The sequence below is a fragment of the Geotrypetes seraphini genome, chromosome 2, assembly GCF_902459505.1.
Source record: "Geotrypetes seraphini chromosome 2, aGeoSer1.1, whole genome shotgun sequence".
Classification (NCBI taxonomy): Eukaryota; Metazoa; Chordata; class Amphibia; order Gymnophiona; family Dermophiidae; genus Geotrypetes; species Geotrypetes seraphini.
In genome coordinates this window covers 63,029,383-63,052,832 of record NC_047085.1, presented here as the reverse complement: position 1 = coordinate 63,052,832, position 23,450 = coordinate 63,029,383, and the positions used below count along the sequence as shown (strand labels likewise).

General features: G+C 47.1%; 1 protein-coding gene across 1 annotated transcript in view; it reads right to left on the bottom strand.

The window, feature by feature from the left end:
- Positions 1–23,450, bottom strand: part of SLC25A32 (solute carrier family 25 member 32) — a 72,298-nt gene that overhangs the window by 16,033 nt on the left and 32,815 nt on the right. The window contains exons 5-6 of the mRNA XM_033933399.1: positions 15,516–15,629; positions 5,329–5,474 (exon numbers count right to left, since the gene is read on the bottom strand). Of these exons, the coding sequence (XP_033789290.1) occupies positions 5,329–5,474; positions 15,516–15,629 (260 nt within the window). The remainder of the gene's footprint in view (positions 1–5,328; positions 5,475–15,515; positions 15,630–23,450) is intronic.

Here is a 23,450-nt window from a genome sequence, read left to right as displayed (position 1 = left end):
TTGATATAGAACATTGCCACCTGGTTGTCTGTCTGAATCAGTAAGGTCTTGTTGGAGATCCAGGGGGCAAAGGCTTGTAGGGCATTCCCAATTGCCCTGAGTTCTAGCAGGTTGATGTGTTGTTTTTTCTCGGATGGGGACCAGGGGCCCTTGGTTCTCAGGTGGAGGAGATGGGCTCCCCACCCCTGCTTTGAGGCATCTGTGGTGAGTGTCAATTGGTGTTGTGGCTGCTGGAAGAGTCTGCCCTTGAACAAATTCTGCTGCTGTGTCCACCACTCGAGGCCGTTGCAGATTTTCTGGTCCATTATGACTCTGTGTGACAGAGGTTGTGTGTGTTGGTTCCAATTTTTTCTGAGGAACCATTGCAGGGGTCGCATGTGGAGCTTGGCAAGAGGGACGACGTGTATGGTGGCAGCTTGATGGCCCAGGAGACGTAGTATCGTTCTGGCTGTGACTGTACGTGTCTCCGACATATTCTGAGTTAGTTTTCGTATTGCTGTTCCCCTTGAGTGGGGTAGGAAGGCTGCGTTCTGGGGTGTGCAAATTCTTGCCCCTATAAACTCTATTGATTGTGTTGGTTGTATTATGGATTTTTTGATGTTTACGAGGAAGCCCAGGGATTGCAGGAGTGACATCGTTGTTTTTACCGCTGTTGCTGTTGCCTGGGCCGATGGACCCGCCAGTAGCCAGTCGTCCAGGTAGGGGAACATGCATATGGCGCTCTTGCGGAGGTGGGCCGCTGCTACGGCGACACATTTTGTAAAGACTCTCGGTGCAGATGAGAGTCCGAAGGGCAGGACCCGGTATTGGAAGTGTTGGTTTAGGGTTCTGAATCGTAGAAATTTTCTTTGGGAGTGATGCATGGGGATGTGGGAATATGCATCTTGAAGGTCCAGAGAGGCCAGCCAGTCGTCTTTTTGAATTAGTGGTAGGATTGTCCCTAGGGAGTGCATCCGAAATTTTTCTCTGACTACGTGCTCGTTCAGGCCTCGTAGGTCTAGGATGGGTCTGAACCCTCCCGTCTTCTTGGGGATGAGAAAATAACGGGAATAGAATCCCTGGTTGTGCTGTGACCTGGGTACTGGCTCTATTGCTCTCGCTTGGAGGAGAGCTTTTATTTCTCTGGAGATGAGTTCTGGCTGCGGTTCCCTGTAGTTTCTTTTTGGTGGGTTGGGTGGTGGGTGGGTGCGGAATCTGATGCGGTATCCCTTTTTTATGATTCGTAGCACCCATTTGTCTGTGGTTATTCTCTCCCAGGCCTTGTGGAAAAGGGAGAGGCGGCCCCCTACTGGGGTGGGGGGCGATGTTGATGAGTCAAAAACTGGGCCCCGCTTTCGTGCCGGTGGAAGTGGCTGGCTTGTGTTGTTTTCGTTCCCTCTGGCGCTGCCTTTGCTGGTAAGGGGCGCTGGGTTGATGTGCTTTCTGTCTGTGTGGTGGCCATCTGGTCTGGCTGTCATACCGCCTTCCATTGGTGTTCTGTCGGCGATACTGGTTGATGTGCCGTCTTATTGTTGCGGCTTTTACCAGGCCATCTGAGGAGAGGGTTTGGAGAGTAGTGCAATGTTCCTTCATTTTGTCCACTGCTTCCGTCACTTTGTCTCCGAATAAGTTCTCCCCTGAGCATGGCGCGTCTGCAATACGCTCATGGGTGTCCTCTCTGAGTCCCGAGGCTCGTAGCCATGCCAGGCGTCTGGCTGCTATGGCTACCCCAGCTGTGCGGGTCGAGGTTTCGAATGCGTCGAAGGTCGCTCTTATCATATGTTTACCGCATTCTTCCATGTCCTGCAGTATGGGAGCTATGCAGGCTTTTTCCTCCGGGTGTAGAGTGTCCAGGGTTTCCTCTACTCTCCTCCGGAGGGCATTGTTATACAGGGTCAGGTGGAATAAGTGGGTATCAATTTTTGCATTGAGCATGGAGCCATGGTAGACCTTTTTAGCAGTGGAATCCAGGGTCCTGTGTTCCTTGCCCGGGGGATCGTTGGCATGAGGGCGGTTGCTTTTCGCTTTTTTGAGTGCAGATTCTACTATGATCGAATGATGAGGGAGCTGTGGTTTGTCAAAGCCTGGTGCCTCACTGATCTGGTATTTTTGGTCCAGTTTCTTGGACACAGCGGTGCCTGACATTGGGGTCTTCCAGATCTCGTCCCGGCGATCTAGTAGCAACTTGTGGGCTGGTAGTATCGCTGTGGTCTTTTGCACTTGCAGGTATTTTAGCAGTCCCGGCACTTCGTTTGTCGCCTCTCGCTCCGGTGTTGGAGCAAGTGCTAGGCGCGTGGCCACCTTCTGGAGGAACTTGGGGTAGGTGAGGTCTTCTGCGGGAGTGTCTGATTGTGCTGTCCCATTTGCAGGCTCAGTGTCTGGAGTCTCCCCCAATGCTGATGCATGTGGGCTGCTTTTTGTTGAGGCGTAGCTTGGCTGGTAGCGCTCACTCTGGTCCGAGGCGTAGCCGCCTGTGGTCGGTGAGTGAGATGCCGCTGTCTGTGCTCCATGCCTCCCTGCCGGTGATGGTTGCCGCACCTGGTCTGCATTTTGTGAGATGAATCTGCTGAGTAGATTAAGTAGTTGTTGGTGGTCCATGGTGGCGGCTGGTTGGTCGGGGGCACTGGCGCTGTATTGGCGGGACCTGCCCCTGCTCCTGGCTCCGTGGTGGTGTCTGTGCCGCCTCGGCGGGACTGAAGAGGCAGAGGAGGGGGAGGTGGAGGAAGAAGATGAAGTTGTCCTGTGTCGCTTCCTTCTTTTTCACTGTTTGCAGCTGGTTTGCTGGGCAGAGTCAGTGTTCATGCTTGAAAAAGCACTGTCTTTAGGCTGTGCAGCTTTTAGGAGTAGCTGTGCCTTTAAGGGGGCGGATCCCGACGTGCTGACATCATCGGGATCTGGAATCGGAGCAGAGAGTGATTCTGGGCTGGAGGCAACATGGCGCCGTGCTGTATCGAAGCATGGCACTGTCGGCGCACTGGGGCAAGCAGGCGGAGGGGATAGGAGACCCTCGGCCGTTTTTGCCATTGTTTGTGCCTCTGCATTCGACCCGGGCCCTGGAGCAGCCGACGGGGAATGTCTCATGAGGCCAGAGAGTTTCAAAAGCAGCCTGCTCTGCTGTCCCTGTGTTTCTTTAGTTAGCAGGTAAGCAGGGTTTTCTGTAGCTGCCGATTGGGCTCCCCGGGGGGCTTTTTCAGCGTCGGGTGTGCCGATGGTGTCTTCCCTGCTGCTGGTGGGGATTTTTTTCCCTTTCTGCTTGTCTTCCCCCGGGTTCTGAAGCGTGTGCAGGCGATTTTTGCGGGCTCTCGGGGACATCTTGAGGCACTGAGGGCAGGCGGCCATGAGGTGAGCCTCTCCTAGGCATCGGACACACACCTCGTGGGGGTCTGTGGAGCTCATTTTCCTCTTGCAGGTCGGGCACTTCTTGAATCCCGGTTTTGCATTTTTTCCTGATTCCATTCCGTTTCTTCTGGTTTCTTTGTTCTGTTTTTCGTGTTTTTTTTTTTTTTTTTTTTTGGAGAGCTGTGATCCGGCCGTTGGAGGGCGGATGAACTAAACTGGATTAAATGAGGGACAGCACAGGTATATATAGGGCTACCCGCACATGCTCAGATGAGGCTCCCAAAGCCTCACCTGAGCTCTAGGAGAGCAAATCCGAATTGGGGACGTAGATGACGTCACCAAAAGTGGGGCTGACTTATACTGCTTGTCCATGGAGAAATGGAACGAGAGGAGAAAATAATAGACAGCAGACACTGGAAAGAGAATTAGTTGAAGATAGACAAAAAGCAGAAAGAAAAACTGGGACCAAGAGGATGGAAAAACAAAATATCCAGACAACAAGGTAGAAAAAATTGTTTTATTTTGAATTTATTAACTGGTATATGTTAGCTATGGGATATGTGCATCACAATTATTTTTATATTCAGTGGCGTAGTCATATACTGTACAGCTGATTTGGGGGAAGGACTGGAGCCCAAAATTAGTAAATTTGCACCAAAGTTTCTCCCTGCCTGAGTGCAATTTACAAATACTAGAGCTATTGGGGATCCCCAAGCCCTGCCACCTGAAGACATCTTCCTCCAGTCTGACAACCCAAAATCTCCAAGCTTTGCAGCCAATGGCAATATCCTAAAAGCTGTCACTGCTTTCAAGCATGCATGAAAGCCAAGGTGTGTGTGGGGGGGGGAAGGGAGGAGGGAAGGCAGCAGCTCTGCAATATTGCTGCCACCTGCAGAACTTGGGAAGTTGGAGGGGGAGGAGGTGGCCGTCAGTTGGTGAGGTTTGAGGATCCCTACTAGCTACAGCAGGGGAGATGTTCATTTTGAGGGAGCCTAAGCTCAAAGTGGGAGGCCCAAAAAGCAATAATATTTACCCTGATTGAACGATCTTCCACGTGCATCGATGACAGATGATGCAGCATCCCCACTCTGATGAGGCTCACCTCTGAAGAGGCTCACAGTAGCTGTAATAGAAGTGAATGGGAAAACCAGAAGTGCGCATCCCTGCTCATCAGAGTGGAGATGCGGAAGCCTGTGGCTGCTTCCACTGTCAGCGGTGTACGTGGAGGATCACTCAGTCAGGGTAAGTATTACTGCTTTTTGGGGTTCCTCTCCACAGTGTTCCTTTAATGAAGGTTTATTATTAGATACGTACATCTTCTATATTAGCGATTGCAAATTTGGGACTTGCTCGGCCTTTTTTTTTTTTTTTGCTCATCAGCTAGTGTTAGTATTTGTGTGGCCCCAGAAAATTTTTTTTCGTCCAATGTGGCCCAGGGAAGCCAAAAGGTTGGACACCCCTGCCCTACTCCTTCACTGTGAGCAGGGAGGGGTAATTTGCATAGCACCATATTTGCACCACCAAATTTCCCCATCCTGCCCCACCCGGCTACTTTTTCATGCCACCCGGCTGGAAAAAATTTCTAGGGAGAATACTGAATATGACAAATTAAAAGGTTGATCTGATGGCCCAGTCGCAACAAGTGAGATTGTTATACGAGTGGACATGTGGATCACAGTTACATTCATTCTCTTAATTAGTGTGGATGAAGGAGTGCTGCTGTCTAGACAGAGTTTATAAATATTACTTCAGATCAAATGTTAGTCTATTTGTTCTCATTAGCAAACCTCTTCTGCATGTCTAGGACATTCATTTGATATAAGACCACTACTGAAACAGTACACAGGTGCACTGTCCAGGAACTACCTGTATTTGCACTGTCTGGCCACCATTCTGAGTAAACAATTCAATTAAACAATAATATATGGGTTTACTTCTTTCTTTTTTTGTTTTGAGGGTTATGGTTTAACTTTACAATTTATGTCAGCATTATAAGTACTATAAGCCTACCTCCATGTCCGGGCAATGACATCGAATACTCCTGAGTATTTGTTGTGCTGATCTTGGAGACGTGCTCGTACTACTTGATAAGGATATGTTAATGTTGCGGCAAATATCTTGGACAGTGCAGCCATAGTTATATACTCCATTGTATTCTAGAGAGAAAAACCTGGACATTACCAGCAATATTCACAATATCCAGAGCAAACATTCACGCAGAAAAAAATGCAGTGGATTAAAAAATTAAGTTTAGTTTCTTTTTGGTTTTTCCAGGAGAAGAACTGAAAAGTATCTTCCAAACAGTCTGTATATTTCTGAACTTATATTGATTATGAAGTATGGTAATGAAGGCAAGGCAGAAAAGAGCCTGATTCATAAATGTATTTTTCCATACAAAGAGACCCCCCAGATTGTACATATGGCAACTAAATCTGTGTACATTGATAACATTGGGGATTTGAGCGCATAACTTAATTGGTTAACAAGCCAATAGGTGCTGGTAATTGTCACTTAACAAGCAATTGTCAGAACCAATTGGCACTAATTAGCATTTATGCACATAACTTACTAAGTGTATTCTATAATGTTATGTGTATAAACTTATCATGCCTATCCGAAAAGGGAGCATAGGCAGATTGTAGGCATTTCTATAAGTTATGAATACTATAACTATTACAGAATATGCCTGATCCTTGCCTAAGTTAAGCAGGGGCATTTACACCAAGTTTTATTTGGTATACATGGCAAAGCCTAAATTTTAGAAACATAGTACAGAGAAATATGAAGGCAGATAAAGAATATATGGCCTATCTAGTTTCTGGTGTCAACAAGGGAGAAGAAATCCAACAAGCCTGTGGGCAGGAGGGTGGGTTTTAAAGATGCAGGGGTGGTGGGGGGTTAAAAATATGCGGTGGCTTAAAAATATGTGGCAGCGGCAGGAGTTAAAAATATATGGCGGAAGCAGCGGGCTTAACAAATTTGTATCTTTGCTTCATAAGACGACACTTACATGGGGTGGAAAAAGTGCGTCTTATGAAGCAAAAAATACGGTACTTCCTTTCACCTTCATCATATGCCCCCTCATTCCAGAGAGTTTCCTTTCAGTTGAAAGAAACTCACCTCATGCACATTTATGCCACATAGGTTATCTCTCACCTCTCCTGCCTTTCTTCTAAAGTATACATATTGAGATTTTAAGTCTATCCCTGTGCGCCTTATGATGAACACCACCAACCATTTTAGTAGGCTTCCTCTGGACCGACTCCATCCTATTTATATCTTTTTGAAGGTGAAATTTCCCGACTAGTACACAATATTCTAAATGAGGTCTCACTTCACTACTGGCCATTCCTTTCCCTATCTACCCAAGCATCCTTCTTGCTTTCACTGTCACCTTTACTACTTGTTTGGACACCTTAAGATCATCTTGGTTAACATTCTTTTGAAGCTGTAATAAGAGAGGTCCTGATGTAAGTATAGAGGTAGTCTATTCTAGATTCTGAGGCCCAGGGATTCGAAGGTGGACTCCAATAGGTTTTTCTTCGTTGAACTACACCACCATGGAATGTGTTACTTCCTGATTCAGCAACATGCCAGAAAAAAAAAAAAATCTATATGTACAGTACTTGGTATTTAGCAGCCTTTAGCCTTCATGTGGTCTCCCTCAACATACTGGCATACACATTTTCATAGCTTTTAAAAAAGTTTTTCATACAGGATTCTCATATTTAAAGTTAGATGTATATTGGTCATGGGCCTGTATGTAAAACTTTAAGGAGACAAATGTACACAGATGAAAAAAAAAGGAAAAAGCTTTTGTATACATGAGAGAGGGAGGATAAATTTTCTAACAGGACACCTATGTAAAGTCCCAAAAAGAAGCCCATATAAAAAATTAAACACATAGGGCTTATATCCAGTTTCATATCACTCCCTATGCTTGGATACATAGGAAGAAGATTGGCAAGCAGGAAAAGGAGGTACTGATGCCCCTATATAAGACTCTGATGAGACATCATTTAGACCAGGGGTGCCCAACGCATCGATCGCGATCGACCAGTAGCTCAGGAAGGCAACTCGAGTCGATCGCACTCGTGTTGCCGTCCTGATCTACGGGCCGATCAGCCTTCCTCTCCAGTGTTCTCCCTAGGGCCTTTTAGCTGGGCGGTCCGCCCAGCTGTCATCTGCCGCTGCTGAACATTAAAAAAAAAAACCCCAAAAAACGGCTTGGAGATTTCAGCCCCTAGCGAACTTATGCTCCGGGCTCTAACGTGTACGTGCAGGCTTCTCTTCTCTTCCCTCCGAAACCGGAAGTTATGTCCGGGGAGGGGGGGGGGGGAGAAGGGAAGCCTGCACGCACATGTTGAGAGCCCTGAAGCAAGCGTTCGCTACGGGCTAATGCGGGAGACAGGTTAGTGAAGCATTTGTTCTTGTTCCTGTCGGGTCCTGCCTACTTTCTGTTTCCGCGAAGGCAGGACCCGGCAGCATTTCCCCCAATAGGTTGATCACGATCTTGGGCTGATCAGCCTTCCTCTTCCCGACGGCAGAATTGACGTCGGGGAGAGGAATGCTGGTTGGCCGAAGCAGGGAGAGCTTGGGGCCTGTTATTGGTGGCGTTTGGGTCCTGGTCCCCGATGGTAATGGCAGTGGCAGTGGCTTGGGGAAGGGCAGGGAGAAAGAAAGAAAAAGGGCAGGCAGGGATACAGAAGGAAAGAAGAGAAACAGAAAAAAATGAAAGGGAGGCAGAGAGAAAGAAAGGGCAGGGAAGAGGAAGGAAAAGTTGGGGGGAAGGAATGAGGTCTGGAGGAGAAGAAGCATACAGGCTAAAAGAAGGGAAGAAAGATTGTATGCACAGTCAGAAGAAGAAAGTGCAGCCAGAGACTCATGAAATCACCAGACAAGGTAGGGAAAATAATTTTATTTTAAATTTAGTGATCAAAATGTGTCTGAATTTATATCTGCTGTCTATATTTTACACTAAGGTCCCCTTTTACTAAACCGCAATAGAGGTTTTTAGTGCAGGGAGCCTATGAGTGTCGAGAGCAGCGCTGGGCATTCAGCGCAGCTCCATGCGCTTAAAAACTGCTATCGTGGTTTAATAAAAAGGGAGGGGGTATATTTGTCTATTTTTGTATGGTTGTTACTGAGGTGATAGTGCTTAGAGTCATCTGCTTTGACCTCTTTGAAAAACCCTGGAATAGGAATGATGATTAACATTTTCTATGCATACAGTGTGCTTTGTGGTTTTTTTTTTATTTTATTGTTGGTAGATCATTTTGACTTGGTCATTTAAAAAGTAGCTCGCAAGCCCAAAAAGTGTGGGCACCCCTGATTTAGACTATTGTGTACAATTCTGGAGACTGCACCTTCAAAAAGATATAAACAGGATGGAGTTGGTCCAGAGGAAGGCTACTAAAATGGTTGGTGGTCTTCGTCATGTAGAAACCAGTGTAATGACTTTTTGTTGTGCAGGGGTAAAATAGTGAAACTCACTTGTAGGGTAAATACGGAAATGTGGTAATAGAGGTACATTCAGGAAACTATTTAAAAACACAATTGTTTGTAAATGCCTTTTTTTAGGCATTGATTTTTCCCGATTGCTGATTTTCTAAGGATCTGATTATTAACATTTGTCTGTCTTATTTTTAAAATAAATATATAAATATTGTGTACAATTCTGGAGGCCCCACCTTCAAAAAGAACTAAAAAGGGTGGAGCCGGTCCAGAGGAAGGCTACTAAAATGGTGTGTGGTCTTCGTCATAAGGCATATGGGAACAGACTTAAAGATCTCAATAGGTATACTTTGGAGGAAAGGCGGGAGAGGGGAGATATAATAGAGGAGGGCGATGAAAATGATAGGAGGTTTGCGCCAAAAGACGTAAGAGGAGAGACCAGAAGCCCTGAAAATGTATACCATAGAGCAAACATGTCAAACTCTGGCCCGCGGGTGTAGTAAAATTTGGCCCGCCAGACAATTAAATAGTTTAACTTAAGTTGGCCCACCGGCAGACAAAGTGCAATTCGGGAAGTGCTGCAGTGCCTCTCGCTCTTACCTCCCACTAATTTCGGCAGCCTGCAGAAAGGATCGCCGTAGCTATCCTTGCAGGTTGCCGTTGTCCTGAGAACCACGTTCCCTCTGCCGCGATCCTGCCCCTGACATCAGAGGAGGGGTGGGATTGTGGCAGAGGGAACGTGGTGCACAGGATGATGGCCGACTGCAAGGATCGCTACAGCTACGGCGATCCTCTCTGCAGGCTGCTGAAATTATCTGAAGGTAAGACCTTGCTTTAAGGAATCAACGGTAGTATATTTTCCCTGCAAATTAGTTGTACAGGAAAAATTTTCATATACTTGACTATCCACCAGCGAGCTTTCATTCCCCTTTTCTACCTCTTGAACTGCGTTTCTTTCCTCTGTTAACTGAAAAAAACACACCAAAATGTTTTTTGTTATATCTTCCACAGAACTCAGCTGATACTTATGAAATTTAATGTGTCGAGTCCTGAATGAAATTGATGTAAAATGTAAATATTTCTCTCCGCACCACAACACTACCTTGTGAAAATGAATTGTGAACTGAATAAAAACACATCAAAAAGTTTTATGGTGCATTTTGCACCATGTTTCAATTAAGCAGCTATTCGAAGTGTACTCCCTTTGCAAGAAGGCATGCCCTTGGCCTTGGCCACCACTTATCTATGGACTTGTCGATGACGCTCTACTTCAGTTCAGCCCAAACAGCCACGATCATCCTGTGTTTTAAATCGGCGGAATTACTATAAATATCTCCATCAGATGAAGCCGATGCTTTGCTCCGGGTACTTGGTCAAAAGTTGCTTGCACCATTTCAGACATGTGTCTTTGTTGTGTAAAGTTAAAAAGTGTCATGCCCAACAGTTAAGATAATTTAATTTCAGATTGTCATGAATTATCCTAATTAAAGTTGTCTGGTTTATTCCTGTTTCTCTTGCTATTCGGTGAGTTGTTTGATGTGTTTGCAGTGCATCTTCCTGATTCAGTACAAGATCACATACAACGTTAATGTGCTCTTGTGCGCAAATCGAGCATGGTCATCTACTGCCAGGCTTACGATCCACAATGCCTATTGCTCGGATCATGTGTAACAATACATCAAGGCTGTTTTTGTTCCAAACCAACAACCAGGTTTCTATGCCACAACTTAAAAGTTGTGTCGATGTTGAGAGGAAAGGTCTCAGATATCCTGCTTCTTTCAATGAATGAACATTGGATTAACACCTGCAGGGTGGATTATCGTTCATCGACCAAAACCTCTCACTCATTCATTTAAAGCTTATATGAATCTATCGTACTCAATAAATATCATGCTCAGTAAGAATCAGCAAAAAGTGCACTTATCTCAAAATGTCTTCAAAAGTGCTTTAGTGCAAAGTGCGTTATGTGATAAAATATTCACCCGACGGGGCCAGTTTCACCAATCAGTAATGGCTTCCTCGTGGGATTTTTTCAGGAAAATGTTGACAGCTAAGTCATTCACTTCCAGAAAATGGCGCCGGTCTTATGTTGACTTCAGAAAACCATTGAAGACTTGTCTGTTTGACAAGTTTTAAATCTTAAATCATGTCTCTGTCTTAACGTTTATGAATTCCTACAGCTGTCCATACTCTTAATTATGCCACTGTTTTAACTTTATTAAATTTTAACTGATCTATTTTATTGATTTTATTGTATTTCAGACTGATTGTTTTATTGTGTATCTTAAAACATTGACTGTATGCATTTTATGTTGTGAACCGCTTTGAACTTCTGGTATATCGGTATATAAGAAATAAATTATTATTATTATTATTAATCCAAATTACTCTTAACGCAATTGCTCACAAAACAATGAAAACAAACTTACAGTGCGATATGCTGGCAATAGGAATTCTGTCCCTTACAGTTCTGAGCTTAGCCCCTCTCACAGAGAGAAAGGACTAGCACTGGCTAGTAATGTACAAATACTTATGGATAAAACACACCTTGGATTACTGAGGGCCTGAGAGTAGAAGCAGCAAGCTTGCTACCTCAGCATAGAGCTTACAAACTTCTTAACATGCTGGCTCTCTGACCACACCGTCTTTTCTCTATAATTCGTTCAAAACCTAATTTTAGCCATGCAGGCCAGAGGTGTAGCAATACCTCAAATTTTGGGTGGGATACTGGACAAACTTGTGGTGGGATACTGGACAAACATGTGGTCTTCACATTCCTTCCACCCCCACCCCAGACCAATTTAAAGCATTAAATACCTGAGCTGGTAGATATGCCCAAGCCCCACTAGCTGCAAGGGTCCTCTGGTGACAAGAGCTGCCCCCTCTCCTGCTTTCTCCAGTCCAAGGTTCTGTCCATGTGCTACTGCTGTCCTGCTCTCCCTGTGCATGTTCAGTTTTTGCATATGCGCAAAACTGAGAATATGCAGCAGAAGGAGGCCAGTGCAATGTCAGTGCCTGGACATTGCTGCGGGGAAGTGGGAGAAGGAACAGTTCAATTTCTTTGACTGGGTGACTAGAGAATTGGATAGAGGTTGTGCGCTAGATGTAGTGTATTTAGATTTTAGCAAAGCCTTTTACAGTGTTCCACACAGATGTCTAATAAATAAACTGAGTGCCCTCAGGATGGGTCCCAAAGTGATGGGCTGGGTCAAGAACTGGTTGAGTGGAAGGCGATGGAGGCAATAGAGGATAGTGATCAATGGAGATTGCTCTGAGGAAAGGGATGTTACTAGTGGTGTGCCTCAAGGTTCTTTGCTTGGGCCTATTCTTTTTAACACTTTAAAAAATGATATTGCTGAAGGGTTGTCGGGTAAAATTTGCCTCTTTGCAGATGATACCAAAATCTGCAATAGAGTAGACACGCTGGATGGTGTGAATAACATGAAGAAAGACCCGGTGAAGCTTGAAGAATGGGCTGAAATTTGGCAGCTAAAATTTAATGCTAAGAAATGCAAGGTCATGCATTTGGGCTGCAAAAACCCGAGGGAACGGTACAGTTTAGGGGGTGAAGAATTTATGTGCATGACAGAAAAGCGGGACTTGGTATGATTGTATGTGATGATCTTAAGGTGGCCAAACAGGTTGAAAAGGTGACAGCAAAAGCTACAAGGATGCTAGGTTGCATAGGGAGAGGTATGCCCCAGTATAAGACTTTGGTGAGGCCTCATTTAGAATATTGTGTACAATTCTGGAGGCTGCATCTTCAAAAAGATAAAAAAAGGATGCAGCCGGTCCAGAGGAAGGCTACTAAAATGGTGGTCTTTGTCATAAGGCATATGGGGACAGACAAAGATTCCAATCTGTACACTTTGGAGGAAAGGCAGGAGGGGAGATATGATAGGAGACATTTAAATACCTACGTAATGTAAATACGCATGAGTCAAGTCTCTCTCATTTGAAAGAAAACTCTGCAATGAGACGGCATAGGATAAAGTTAAGAGGTGATAGGTTCCAGAGTAATCTAAGGAAATACTTTTTTATTGAAAGGGTGGTAGATGCTTAGAACAGCCTCCCAGAAGAGTTGGTGGAGACAGAGACTGTGTCTGAATTCAAAAGGGCCTGAGATAAGCATGTGGGATCTCGTGGAGAAAGAAAGAGATAATAGTTACTGTGGATTGGCAGACTAGCTGGGCCATTTGGCTTTTATCTGCCATCATGTTTTTATGTTTCTATGGTGGGGCTTGGGAATCCCCGCCATCCATAACAAGGGCATGAGAATTTGGTGGGCCTAGGCCCACCTATTACCGTATTTTCGCGGATATAACGCGCGCGTTATACGTGATTTTACGTACCGCGCATAACCCTCGCGCGTTATATGCCTGAGCGCGGTATACAAAAGTTTTTAAACATAGTTCCCACCCCGCCCGATTCACCCCCCCAGCAGGACCGCTCGCACCCCCACCCCGAACGACCGCTCGCACGCGCTCCCACCCGCACCCGCATCCACGATCGGAGCAAGAGGGAGCCCAAGCCCTCTTGCCCGGCCGACTCCCCGACGTCCGATACATCCCCCCCCCGGCAGGACCACTCGCACCCTCACCCCGAAGGACCGCCGACTCCCCAACAATATCGGGCCAGGAGGGAGCCCAAACCCTCCTGGCCACGGCGACCCCCTAACCCCACCCCGCACTACATTACGGGCAGGAGGGATCCCAGGCCCTCCTGCCCTCGACGCAAACCCCCCCCCCCCAACGACCGCCCCCCCCCCCAAGAACCTCCGCCCGTCCCCCAGCCGACCCGCGACCCCCCTGGCCGACCCCCACGACACCCCCACCCGCCTTCCCCGTACTTTGTGTAGTTGGGCCAGAAGGGAGCCCAGACCCTCCTGGCCACGGCGACCCCCTAACCCCACCCCGCACTACATTACGGGCAGGAGGGATCCCAGGCCCTCCTGCCCTCGACGCAAACCCCCCTCCCTCCAACGCCCGCCCCCCCCCAAGAACCTCCGACCGCCCCCCCAGCCGACCCGCGACCCCCCTGGCTGACCCCCACGACCCCCCCACCCCCCTTCCCCGTACCTTTGGAAGTTGGCCGGACAGACGGGAGCCAAACCCGCCTGTCCGGCAGGCAGCCAACGAAGGAATGAGGCCGGATTGGCCCATCCGTCCTAAAGCTCCGCCTACTGGTGGGGCCTAAGGCGCGTGGGCCAATCAGAATAGGCCCTGGAGCCTTAGGTCCCACCTGAGGGCGCGGCCTGAGGCACATGGGCCAAACCCGACCATGTGTCTCAGGCCGCGCCCCCAGGTGGGACCTAAGGCTCCAGGGCCTATTCTGATTGGCCCACGCGCCTTAGGCCCCACCAGTAGGCGGAGCTTTAGGACGGATGGGCCAATCCGGCCTCATTCCTTCGTTGGCTGCCTGCCGGACAGGCGGGTTTGGCTCCCGTCTGTCCGGCCAACTTCCAAAGGTACGGGGAAGGGGGGTGGGGGGGTCGTGGGGGTCGGCCAGGGGGGAGGGGGGTTTGCGTCGAGGGCAGGAGGGCCTGGGATCCCTCCTGCCCGTAATGTAGTGCGGGGTGGGGTTAGGGGGTCGCCGTGGCCAGGAGGATTTGGGCTCCCTCCTGGCCCAATATTGTCGGGGAGTCGGCGGTCCTTCGGGTGGGGGTGCGAGTGGTCCTGCCGAGGGGGGAGAAGAATCGGACGTCGAGGGGGGGCATCAGGCTTTCAGGATGGGGACAGGACTTCAAGGGGGGACAGGCAGATCTTCAAGGGGGACAGGCAGACCTTCAAGGGGGGACAGGCAGACCTTCAAGGGGGGACAGGACTTCAAGGGGGACAGGCACGGAGAGGCGGGGCAGTGCACCGAAAGTCAGGGCGGGTGAACGGTGAGTCGGGGCAACCAGAGGAGAGTCAGGGCAGTGCACCGAAAGTCAGGGTGAGTCGGGGCAACCAGATGAGAGTCGGGGAGGGCGAAAGGAGAGTCGGGGTGGCCAGAGGAGAGTCGGGGAGAGCGAAAGGAGAGTCGGGGTGGCCAGAGGAGAGTCGGGCAGCATGCGCGTTATATGCCTGAGCGCGGTATAGAAAAGTTTTTGTACATATCATCGTGATTTCTGCGCGCTATACCCCTGTGCGCGTTTTACAATGGTGCGCGTTATATCCGCGAAAATACGGTAATAAGCCACTGATGAAGGCATTTGGTTAGAGAGAAGAACCTGTTCTTCCCAGCATGCATAGGGCAGCCAAGCTAACAAAAAGGATCCCACAAGGTGCTAACAAGAGCTCAGGTGCTTAGAAAGGGCCAGTCACCTGAAGACTACCAAACTACAAGGACATGCAGTTCATTATGCACAGCTTAATACATGTACACATAATGCAATCTGTTACCCACAGACAGCAAAATCAGTTCTGATACTGAATGAAACACAAATACTGAATGAAAGTTATAGGCAGAGGCTGGATTATGTGATCTGCCTCTATGAAATCCATCCAATGTTCTAAAATGAAAAGTTAAGACATCCCTAGCCAAAGTCAGGGCTGGTTACCAAATCCTGTTAAGGATTCTACTGTTATGAGAAAATGAATTTAGTTTTTAACACACATTATGGCTTTTACTTCTTTTAATCTAATTTTAAAGTGCTAACTCAGTAGCAAGATTCAGCAGACCTCTCTGCCAGTGCCCTTGAATCTAGCTGAAATACGTTTTTGCAAAAATTAGAAATAAGTGGAAAATATTTGTAGACCTACCAATTTTGTATCATATGATTTGTTTCTGTACTTGTTATATTCCACTTTCAGCTCCTCATATGCCATAAATTGGAGAGCTCCATGGGAAGTGCCAAATAGACCAGGAAGAAAGCCCTAAAAATGACACACAAAACCAACATTTCCTGAAAGTTCTACTTCAAAATAATAGTATTGTAAAGTAAAGTCTACTTATCCTCAAATACTGCACAAGAATAATAAACATGATTTAAATTATTTTATTTCTTTTCTAGAGACAGCACCTAGTCTACCTTAGACTTTAAACTGTACTTTAACAATAAGTAATTTTCTCGTGATCAAGTTTAGACCATAACCTTTTCTTGAGCAAAGACCCTGTAAACCTTAAAAAAGTATCTTCTATAGCAGTGTATCGCAAACTGTGTGCCTCCTGAGATTTCAGATGTGCCGCGATACACTGGGAAAGAGGAGATACAGGCGCCAGCTGACTGTCTACATGACATGCCTCTCACAAAGAGAAGCACGTTCTATAAGCAATCTCCTGACCCTTCTCTCCAGCTCTTCTCGCAGGCTCTTCTTGCCTTCTCTCTGCAGGCCCTTCTCTCCTCTTGGCGCAAGGCCCATTTGAAGGGCCTTTGCTTGACATCATCACGTCAACACCAGCACACTTCCGGGTGTCTCGAGCCGGGGACACTAGGTTTAGTGTGCCCCGGCTCAAAAAAGTTTGTGAGACACTGTTCTATAGGTATACTATGAACAAAATTATCTTTCTACGATATACCTATTAATTGGTTGGGGGGCGGCTTCCTTTCCTTCCTCTGTGTCTCCCTGGGGTAGTTTCTTTCAGCGCATGCATTCCTTTTGTGGGGGAGGGCCCCATTGGGGGGGGGGGGTGATCCCTCTGCCACCCGCCCTGCCCAATGACTCCTTGCTGGCTCTTCCCCTGGTGCCTGTGGATGCCCGGTTGCAGGAGTTTTACCAGGGGTGGGCCGAGATCACAATGGATCAGGGGCCTGAAGATGATTCGGGATGGATATGCTCTGGAGTTTTCCTGACCCTTGCCAGATCACTTTCTCGCTTCTCCTTGTCAGGCTGCATGGAAGAAGCGGGCCTTTTGGCAGACGCTTCAAAGGTTGCTAGATCTCAAAGCAGTAATTCCAGTGCCTCCTCAGAAGTTTTGCACTGGCCAGCATTCCATTTACTTCGTGGTGCCCAAGAAAGAGGGACTTTTCGGCCCATCTTGGATCTTGCATTTCCTAGCATAAATCTTAGCTGTGAAATTTCAGACCATTCTTCAAACTTCGCTAAGTCCGTCTTCATGTTATTCACACTAACAGGGATGACTACTTTATTGCAGATATCATCTGCAAAGTGGTTCTGCTCCTGGCGCTTCAGTTGTGAACACAGAACAGAACTATTTGTTAAGCAATTCAGCCTTGTCTTTATCAGCTTCTACATATTTCTCTCCTTCATCTTTGAGTCTCACAATGTCACTTTTGCACTTCTTTCTATTACTAATAGACCTAAAAAAATGTCTTGTTCCCCCATTTTAACGTGTTGGCTATTTCTTTCTTCCATTTGATCTTTGCTTTCCTGACTACTTCACCAGCCTCTCTTAACTTTTCCAGATATTTTAGCCTGTCTTCCTTTCTGTGATCTTCTGTAGTTTATGAAAGCTAACCTCTTTTCTTTACTTTTTCAGCTACTACTTTTGAGAATCAAAGCAGCTTTCTCCTGTTAGTTTTACTTACTTTCCTTACAAAATGGTTTGTTGCCCTTACAATATTTCCTTTCGGTTTTATCCACTGCTTTCCTTCTTCCAGATGTTCCCATCCAGACAATTCCTTGATGTAATCCCCTATCCGAAAAAGGTTAGGTTTTTAAAAGTCTAGAGTCTTTACTTCTGAATGACCCCTCTCTATACCTATTTTATTATTAAACCACACCATGCTGTGATCACCCACTGCAACATCGGAAACACTCTCCCTGTTTGTAAGTACTAAGGGCTAGATTCACTAAGCGAACCGATCATGTACCGATCAGTTTACGAGCCCTTTGCGAGCCGATTTCCCTCCGATCCAATTTATTAACCCGTGTAGCAATCCAATCCCGATCCTCCATGCAAATTAGTAAAACCCCTTGCAAAATAGCCAAGTCATTGATTCACTAACAATTGCTTGGCTATTTTGAATCAGATTTTACTATTATCAAACCCGACTGCTACAGACCTAACTGAGTTACTGACAGGTCTGCAGGTTTTTTGACAGGCCTGTCTTTTTTATTAATTTTTTTTCCAAGGCACAGATATTTTGCGTGTGTTACACAGGCAAAATATCTACCCCATTAAAAAAAAATAAAAAAAATAGACAGGCAGGCCTGTCAAAAAATGGCTGAAATGAAAAAAGAAAGGTCTACCCTAGAAAGAGCACACGACACCCTAGCCGCTCCACCTGAAGCTGCCTGCATGAATATGACTGGAGGAATGCCAACTCCCTCCTGCCACCAAACGAATGCAACCAGCCCGGCCCGACACCTCCCCTGTACCTAAATGTTGGGAGCGGGAGGGGGTGCTCAGTCCCTTCTGCTCCTTAATTTTCCAGTGCTGTCTTCGGGAGCAGGAGGAATCACAAAGTCCTCCTGCTCTTCCTCCTCCATGACGCACTGCTAATGTGGGTCTTAGGCCCTGCCCCGTTACATGTGATGCACGGGGAGGAGCGTAAGGCCCTGATTGGCTCAGGCAGCTCAGGCTCCTCCCCTGGGAGGGGTCTGGGGCACCTGAGCCAATCAGGGACTTCCTTAGGGCTGAGCCTAAGGAAGTCCCTGATTGGCTACTGCTTTGACCAATTAAGGGACTTTCTTAGGCTCAGCCCTAAGGAACTCCCTGACTGGCTCAGGCACCCCAGGTCCCTCCCAAGGGAGGATCCTGAGCCAATCAGGGCTTTAGACTCCTCCCCATGCATCACATGATGCACCAGGGTGGGGCCTAAGGTCCACATTTGCGGTACGTCATGGAGGAGGATTTTGCAGTTTCTCCTGCTCCCGAAGTCAGCGCTAGAGGCCTAACAAGCAGGAGGGACTAAACACCCCTCCTGCTCCCAACTTTTAGGTACAGGGGAGGTATCGGGCCGTGTCGGGCCAGGCCCGCCCAGGGGTGGGCCTGGCTGGTTGGGGTGAGGTGGACCGGGCGGTTGCATTCATTTGATGGTAGGAGGAAGTTGGAATCCCTCCTGTCATATTCACGTGGGCAGCATCGGGTGGAGCGGCTGGGGTGTTGGGGGCACTTTGTAGGGGAGGTTTTTTTAAAAATAAACCTGATGTTTTGCGGCCCATTAAAAAAATGGAAAAAAAAAAAGCCGGCAGAAGTCTTGACAGAAGTGACAGGAGGCAGCTTCTCCTGTCACTACTATCAGGGGCTGCACATGCTCAAGGATCACTCTCTTAACGTTCTGTGCAGTGTGTGTGGGGCGTGTCAACGATTTGCATGCAGGTCTTTTGTGAATTTTCCAGCCTGTATGCAATCGGGACCGGATTGGAAACGAAATCAGGGGTTAGTGAATCTAGCCCTTAATCCAGTATGGCTCCATCCTGTGTGGGTTCCATTACCAACTGCTGGAACAGTTCTTCTTGTAGAGAACCCAAGATCTCTGTACATCTAAAAGACCCTGCAACAGGGATACCCCAACCAACATCTGGCATGATAAAATCATCTATTAGTAATACTTCCCCTTTTACAGCTATATTCTGGGTGTCAGGTCAAAAGCGCGCTGGGACAAAGGTGCGAGCAGACAATTGAACGCAGCGCGGAGGCATGCACTGAAGAAAATTACTGTTTTTAGGGCTCCGATGGGGGGGCGTGGGGGGGAACCCCCCCACTTTACTTAATACAGATCGCGCCGCGTTGTGGGGGGTTTGGGGGGTTGTAACCCCCCACATTTTACTGAAAACTTTACTTTTTCCCTGTTTTTAGGGAAAAAGTTAAGTTTACAGTAAAATGTGGGGGGTTACAACCCCCCAAACCCCCCACAACACCGGCGCGATTTGTATTAAGTAAACTGGGGGTGCTCCCCAACAAAACCCCTCATCGGAGCCCCTAAAAACAGTAATTTTCTTCGGCGCACGCCTCCGTCTTGCGCTCAGTTGCCGGTGCGCGCCTTTGTCTTCCGCGTTGTTGTCTATGAACCATATTCTGAATGTCTACTATTTCAATCTCTGTCTACTTCTTCTATCTGTGAAGGAGGTCTCTTTCCAGATTGACCCACAGTGCCTCTTCCTTTTGCTGTTGATCCTGCAATTGTGTGGCCTTAACATGATCTTAACGTATAATGCTTCTCACCTCCCTTTTCTTCCTACCTTGTCTTTCCTGAACAGAATGGAAAAATTATGTTCTTACCTGTTAATTTTCTTTCCTTTAAACGCAGCAGATGAATCCCTAGACCAATGGGATAGCACACATCTACCAGCAGGTGGAGATAGAGAAACAGGTGGTCCTATTGGCTGGCACTCCTCCTGTATCTTCAGTATAGCTCCTTGCCCAAGCATCTGTAACCATCAATAGACCTAGCATGTAAAAAACTTCTTTCCCATAACAAATCTCAAAAGGTAATAATACCGGATACAACCATCAATAATAACAAACTTTGAAAGTTGCAAAAGATAAAAACGACAGACAATATCCAGAAAGGGTGGGGCTCTGGATTCATCTGCTGCGTCTAAAGTAAAGAAAATTAACAGGTAAGAAGTTGGAACATAATTTTCCTTCCTTAGCAACAGCAGCAGATGAATCCAGAGACCAATGGGATGTAGCAAAGCAATCCTCAATCTGGGTGGGAAGCAAATGCCGCCTCCGCAACAACCGAAGCACTAAACGCATCCACCACATGCGCCCCCACATCCAACCGGTAATGCTGAGATAAAGCACTCTCGGAAGACCAAGTAGCCGCGAGACAAAAACTCCTCCAAGGAAAAAACCTCTGGACCGAATCCAAGAAGTAGCCATCGCTCTGGCGGAATGGTCATGAAGTTCTTTTGCTAACAGCTTCCCTGCCATCAAGCAAGCGTAAAGAATGTCCTCCGGGACCCATTGAGCGATGGAGGCTTTGGACGCCGCAATAAGTTTGAGGCATCCCATGAAGAATACAAAAAGGTGATCTAAACAACTAAAAGTCGTTAGAAACCTAGCTCGCACTGAATAAAAAGCACGTCTCCCCATTTCTCCTCCTAGGAAGAAGGAAGGAAAAGTGAGCATGTCATAAAAGAAAGGATGACACCTCCTTAGAAAGAAATTGTGGTACTGTCCGAACTGATACTCCAGATTTTGTAAATCAGAAATAGGAATCCCCGCCGAACAAGGCTTGCAACTCAGAAAACTGCCAAGCTGAAGCCATGGCCACAAGAAACCCCGTGTTCAATGGCACAGCCCTTTAGAGTCTCAAAAGACAAGGATGAAATGAAGCCTTCGGTAAACTGCGAAGAAGTACCTTAAGACTGTACTCCGGACAGGGCTTTCTAAGAGGTGTACGAATATACCGTACTCCGTTTAGGAACTGAACTACATGAAACTGAGAAGTAAGTGAAGAGCAATATACCTAGCCCTTGTAACAAGCTAAGAATGGCACTTGAAGCTGAAGGGAATTGAACGCTAAGCCCTTGGCAATACACTTGTGCCAAAAAAGAACTTTGGAAGGGTGCAAATGTTGAGAAGTACCCAAGAAAGGAAAAACCTCCAAAAGGAAGCAGAAGCCACAGGTGAAGACGTCTTTATCGCTTCGATAAGAGAAGAAACAACCTGCTTCGCATAACCCTTACACGTCAGCCATGCTTTTCAAAAGATAGGTCGTAATACCAAAGTAGTACGAATATCCATGTTGATCTGACCCTAGGTGAGCAAATCCGGAGATACCAGGAAACTTAACAGTCCGGCTGTCGAAAGACTCATCAGATCCGCATAGCGTCTTCTCCCTCATGAGAAAGCCTGAAGAGTCATTGGAAGAAGTCAAGATCCCTCAGAATGAAGTGCAGAAGGTCAGGGAATGGCAGGATGAGAACTGTAGGATCTGTAAGAAGAAAGAAATTCTCCTAGGAAAAATCAAGTTTCGCAACGTAAAGAGGAGTATACTGGAACCATGAAAACAGTATTAACTCCATGGAACATGAGCAAAATATGTATGTCCTTTAAAGTGAATATGTACTAGACGCAATCAAGATGCTGCATCTACCGCCCTGTGGAAAACAACAGCATCCTAACAGGTATCAGACAAAGCTCAAATCGCTAAAGAGAGCTTCAGGGATGAGGCTAACAGCCACATAGTGCGTACTCCTCCACGGGTTTGATAGAATAGATAACTGACTCCTGGTTAAAAGGAACTGTACAGCCCTTCCTGTCTAGTCGGGGGATCCATTTAGCATGTGCCATGAGAAAATGCCGACAGAAGAAACCAGCGTGATAAGCATGGAAATCTGAAGTCCAGGCTTCCTCAGAAATAGAGAAAGAGAGTCCTGGCCGCAGGAAGATGCGAAGTGTCATTATGCCCTTAGAGACAGCCCGAACTTGGAAACTGTTTGTACTACCTTTAGGCATGTGTATCCTATACCACTACTAGATACATGCAGCGCAGCACAGAGGCCCAAATAAGAAGGACAGTTATCAACAGACTAAGGCTCAATCTGCAGGGACCTCAAGAGAGACAATGAGATAACCATGTGAAATACAGGGCACTATCCTTCTGCTGATCTCACTGTGCCGTGACCCAGTCCGGAGACAAACCAAGACTGGGGACCTAGCACAAACCAGAGTCTCTCTGGTAATCCCCTTGAGTACTAACCCCAGAGTCCGATTAAACTAGCAGCTTCCTTCAAGTGAATATAGCAGGAACATAGACATAGACATATAAATCTACCCAAGCTTGTCCCAAAGCTGGTGAAACACGTACAACTTGTCTGAACCGGAAAGGAGAGAAGCCGCAGCACACCCTAACCAAAGTCAGCTGGAAATAAACTACCAGAACGCTGCAGCTCTCTCGCCATCGCTGGAGACCCAAGAGTGCGCCTGATTCTCGCCGACACGTGGCCGTTGCATCAACGCTCCTAGAAACATAGTCGGATTCAAGCCCCGCAAAATTTACCCTGCTGCGGCCTGCATAGAAAGAAAATCAGACTTGGGAATACCTAGAACGATGCGGTGCTTTCCACAGCGCCGGAAAAAACATGTCCCATCTCATGCGCGCTGCTATAAACCGGCACCTGCACAATCAGCTACACATGGCCGCGACAAACACCGAGAAAGAGAGCCTCGGAAAAAACAGGACTTCTGCTGCACTGAAACCCCTAGAAGGAGAACAAGTGCGAGCATGAAATCGCACCGCTACTGCCGCGCTGTAACCAACAAGGAAACCAAGCACGTGCATGCAAAGGGCGTGGAAAGTCCCAGCTCCCTCAATGGATTTCTAGTCATAAAACCTAGCCTCAATAAAATATCCATTCCTTAAATGTACATTGACCGAACCCACAGTACTAAGACTCCCAAACAGAACCTGAAGAGTGGTAGAAAGCTGAAACGTTCTTCCAGAGGCTGATATAGGGGAAAACACCCTCCAAGGATCCAAGACAAAGTTAGACAAGTTTCTGCTGAACAGGAACGTGCGCTGGTGGGGCTAGTCTCAGTTAGGGTGCTGGTCTTGGACCAGAGGGCCGCCGCGTGAGCGGACCGCTGGGCATGATGGACCACTGGTCTGACTCAGCAGTGGCAATTCTTATGTTCTTACAGTAAAAAACACATGCATACTCACAAGCTTGTTGTTAGGGCCGGTTGAAGCCAGTAAGAGCTGGTTGTGCAGCACTAACAGGGCAGAATGTAGCAACTGTGGACTCCCTTTTTTTTCTGTTTAAACAGAGAAGGGAAAGAAGAAAAAAATGGAGACCCAGTCAGACCCTCTAGCAATGGAGGGAGGATGAGGCTGGGAC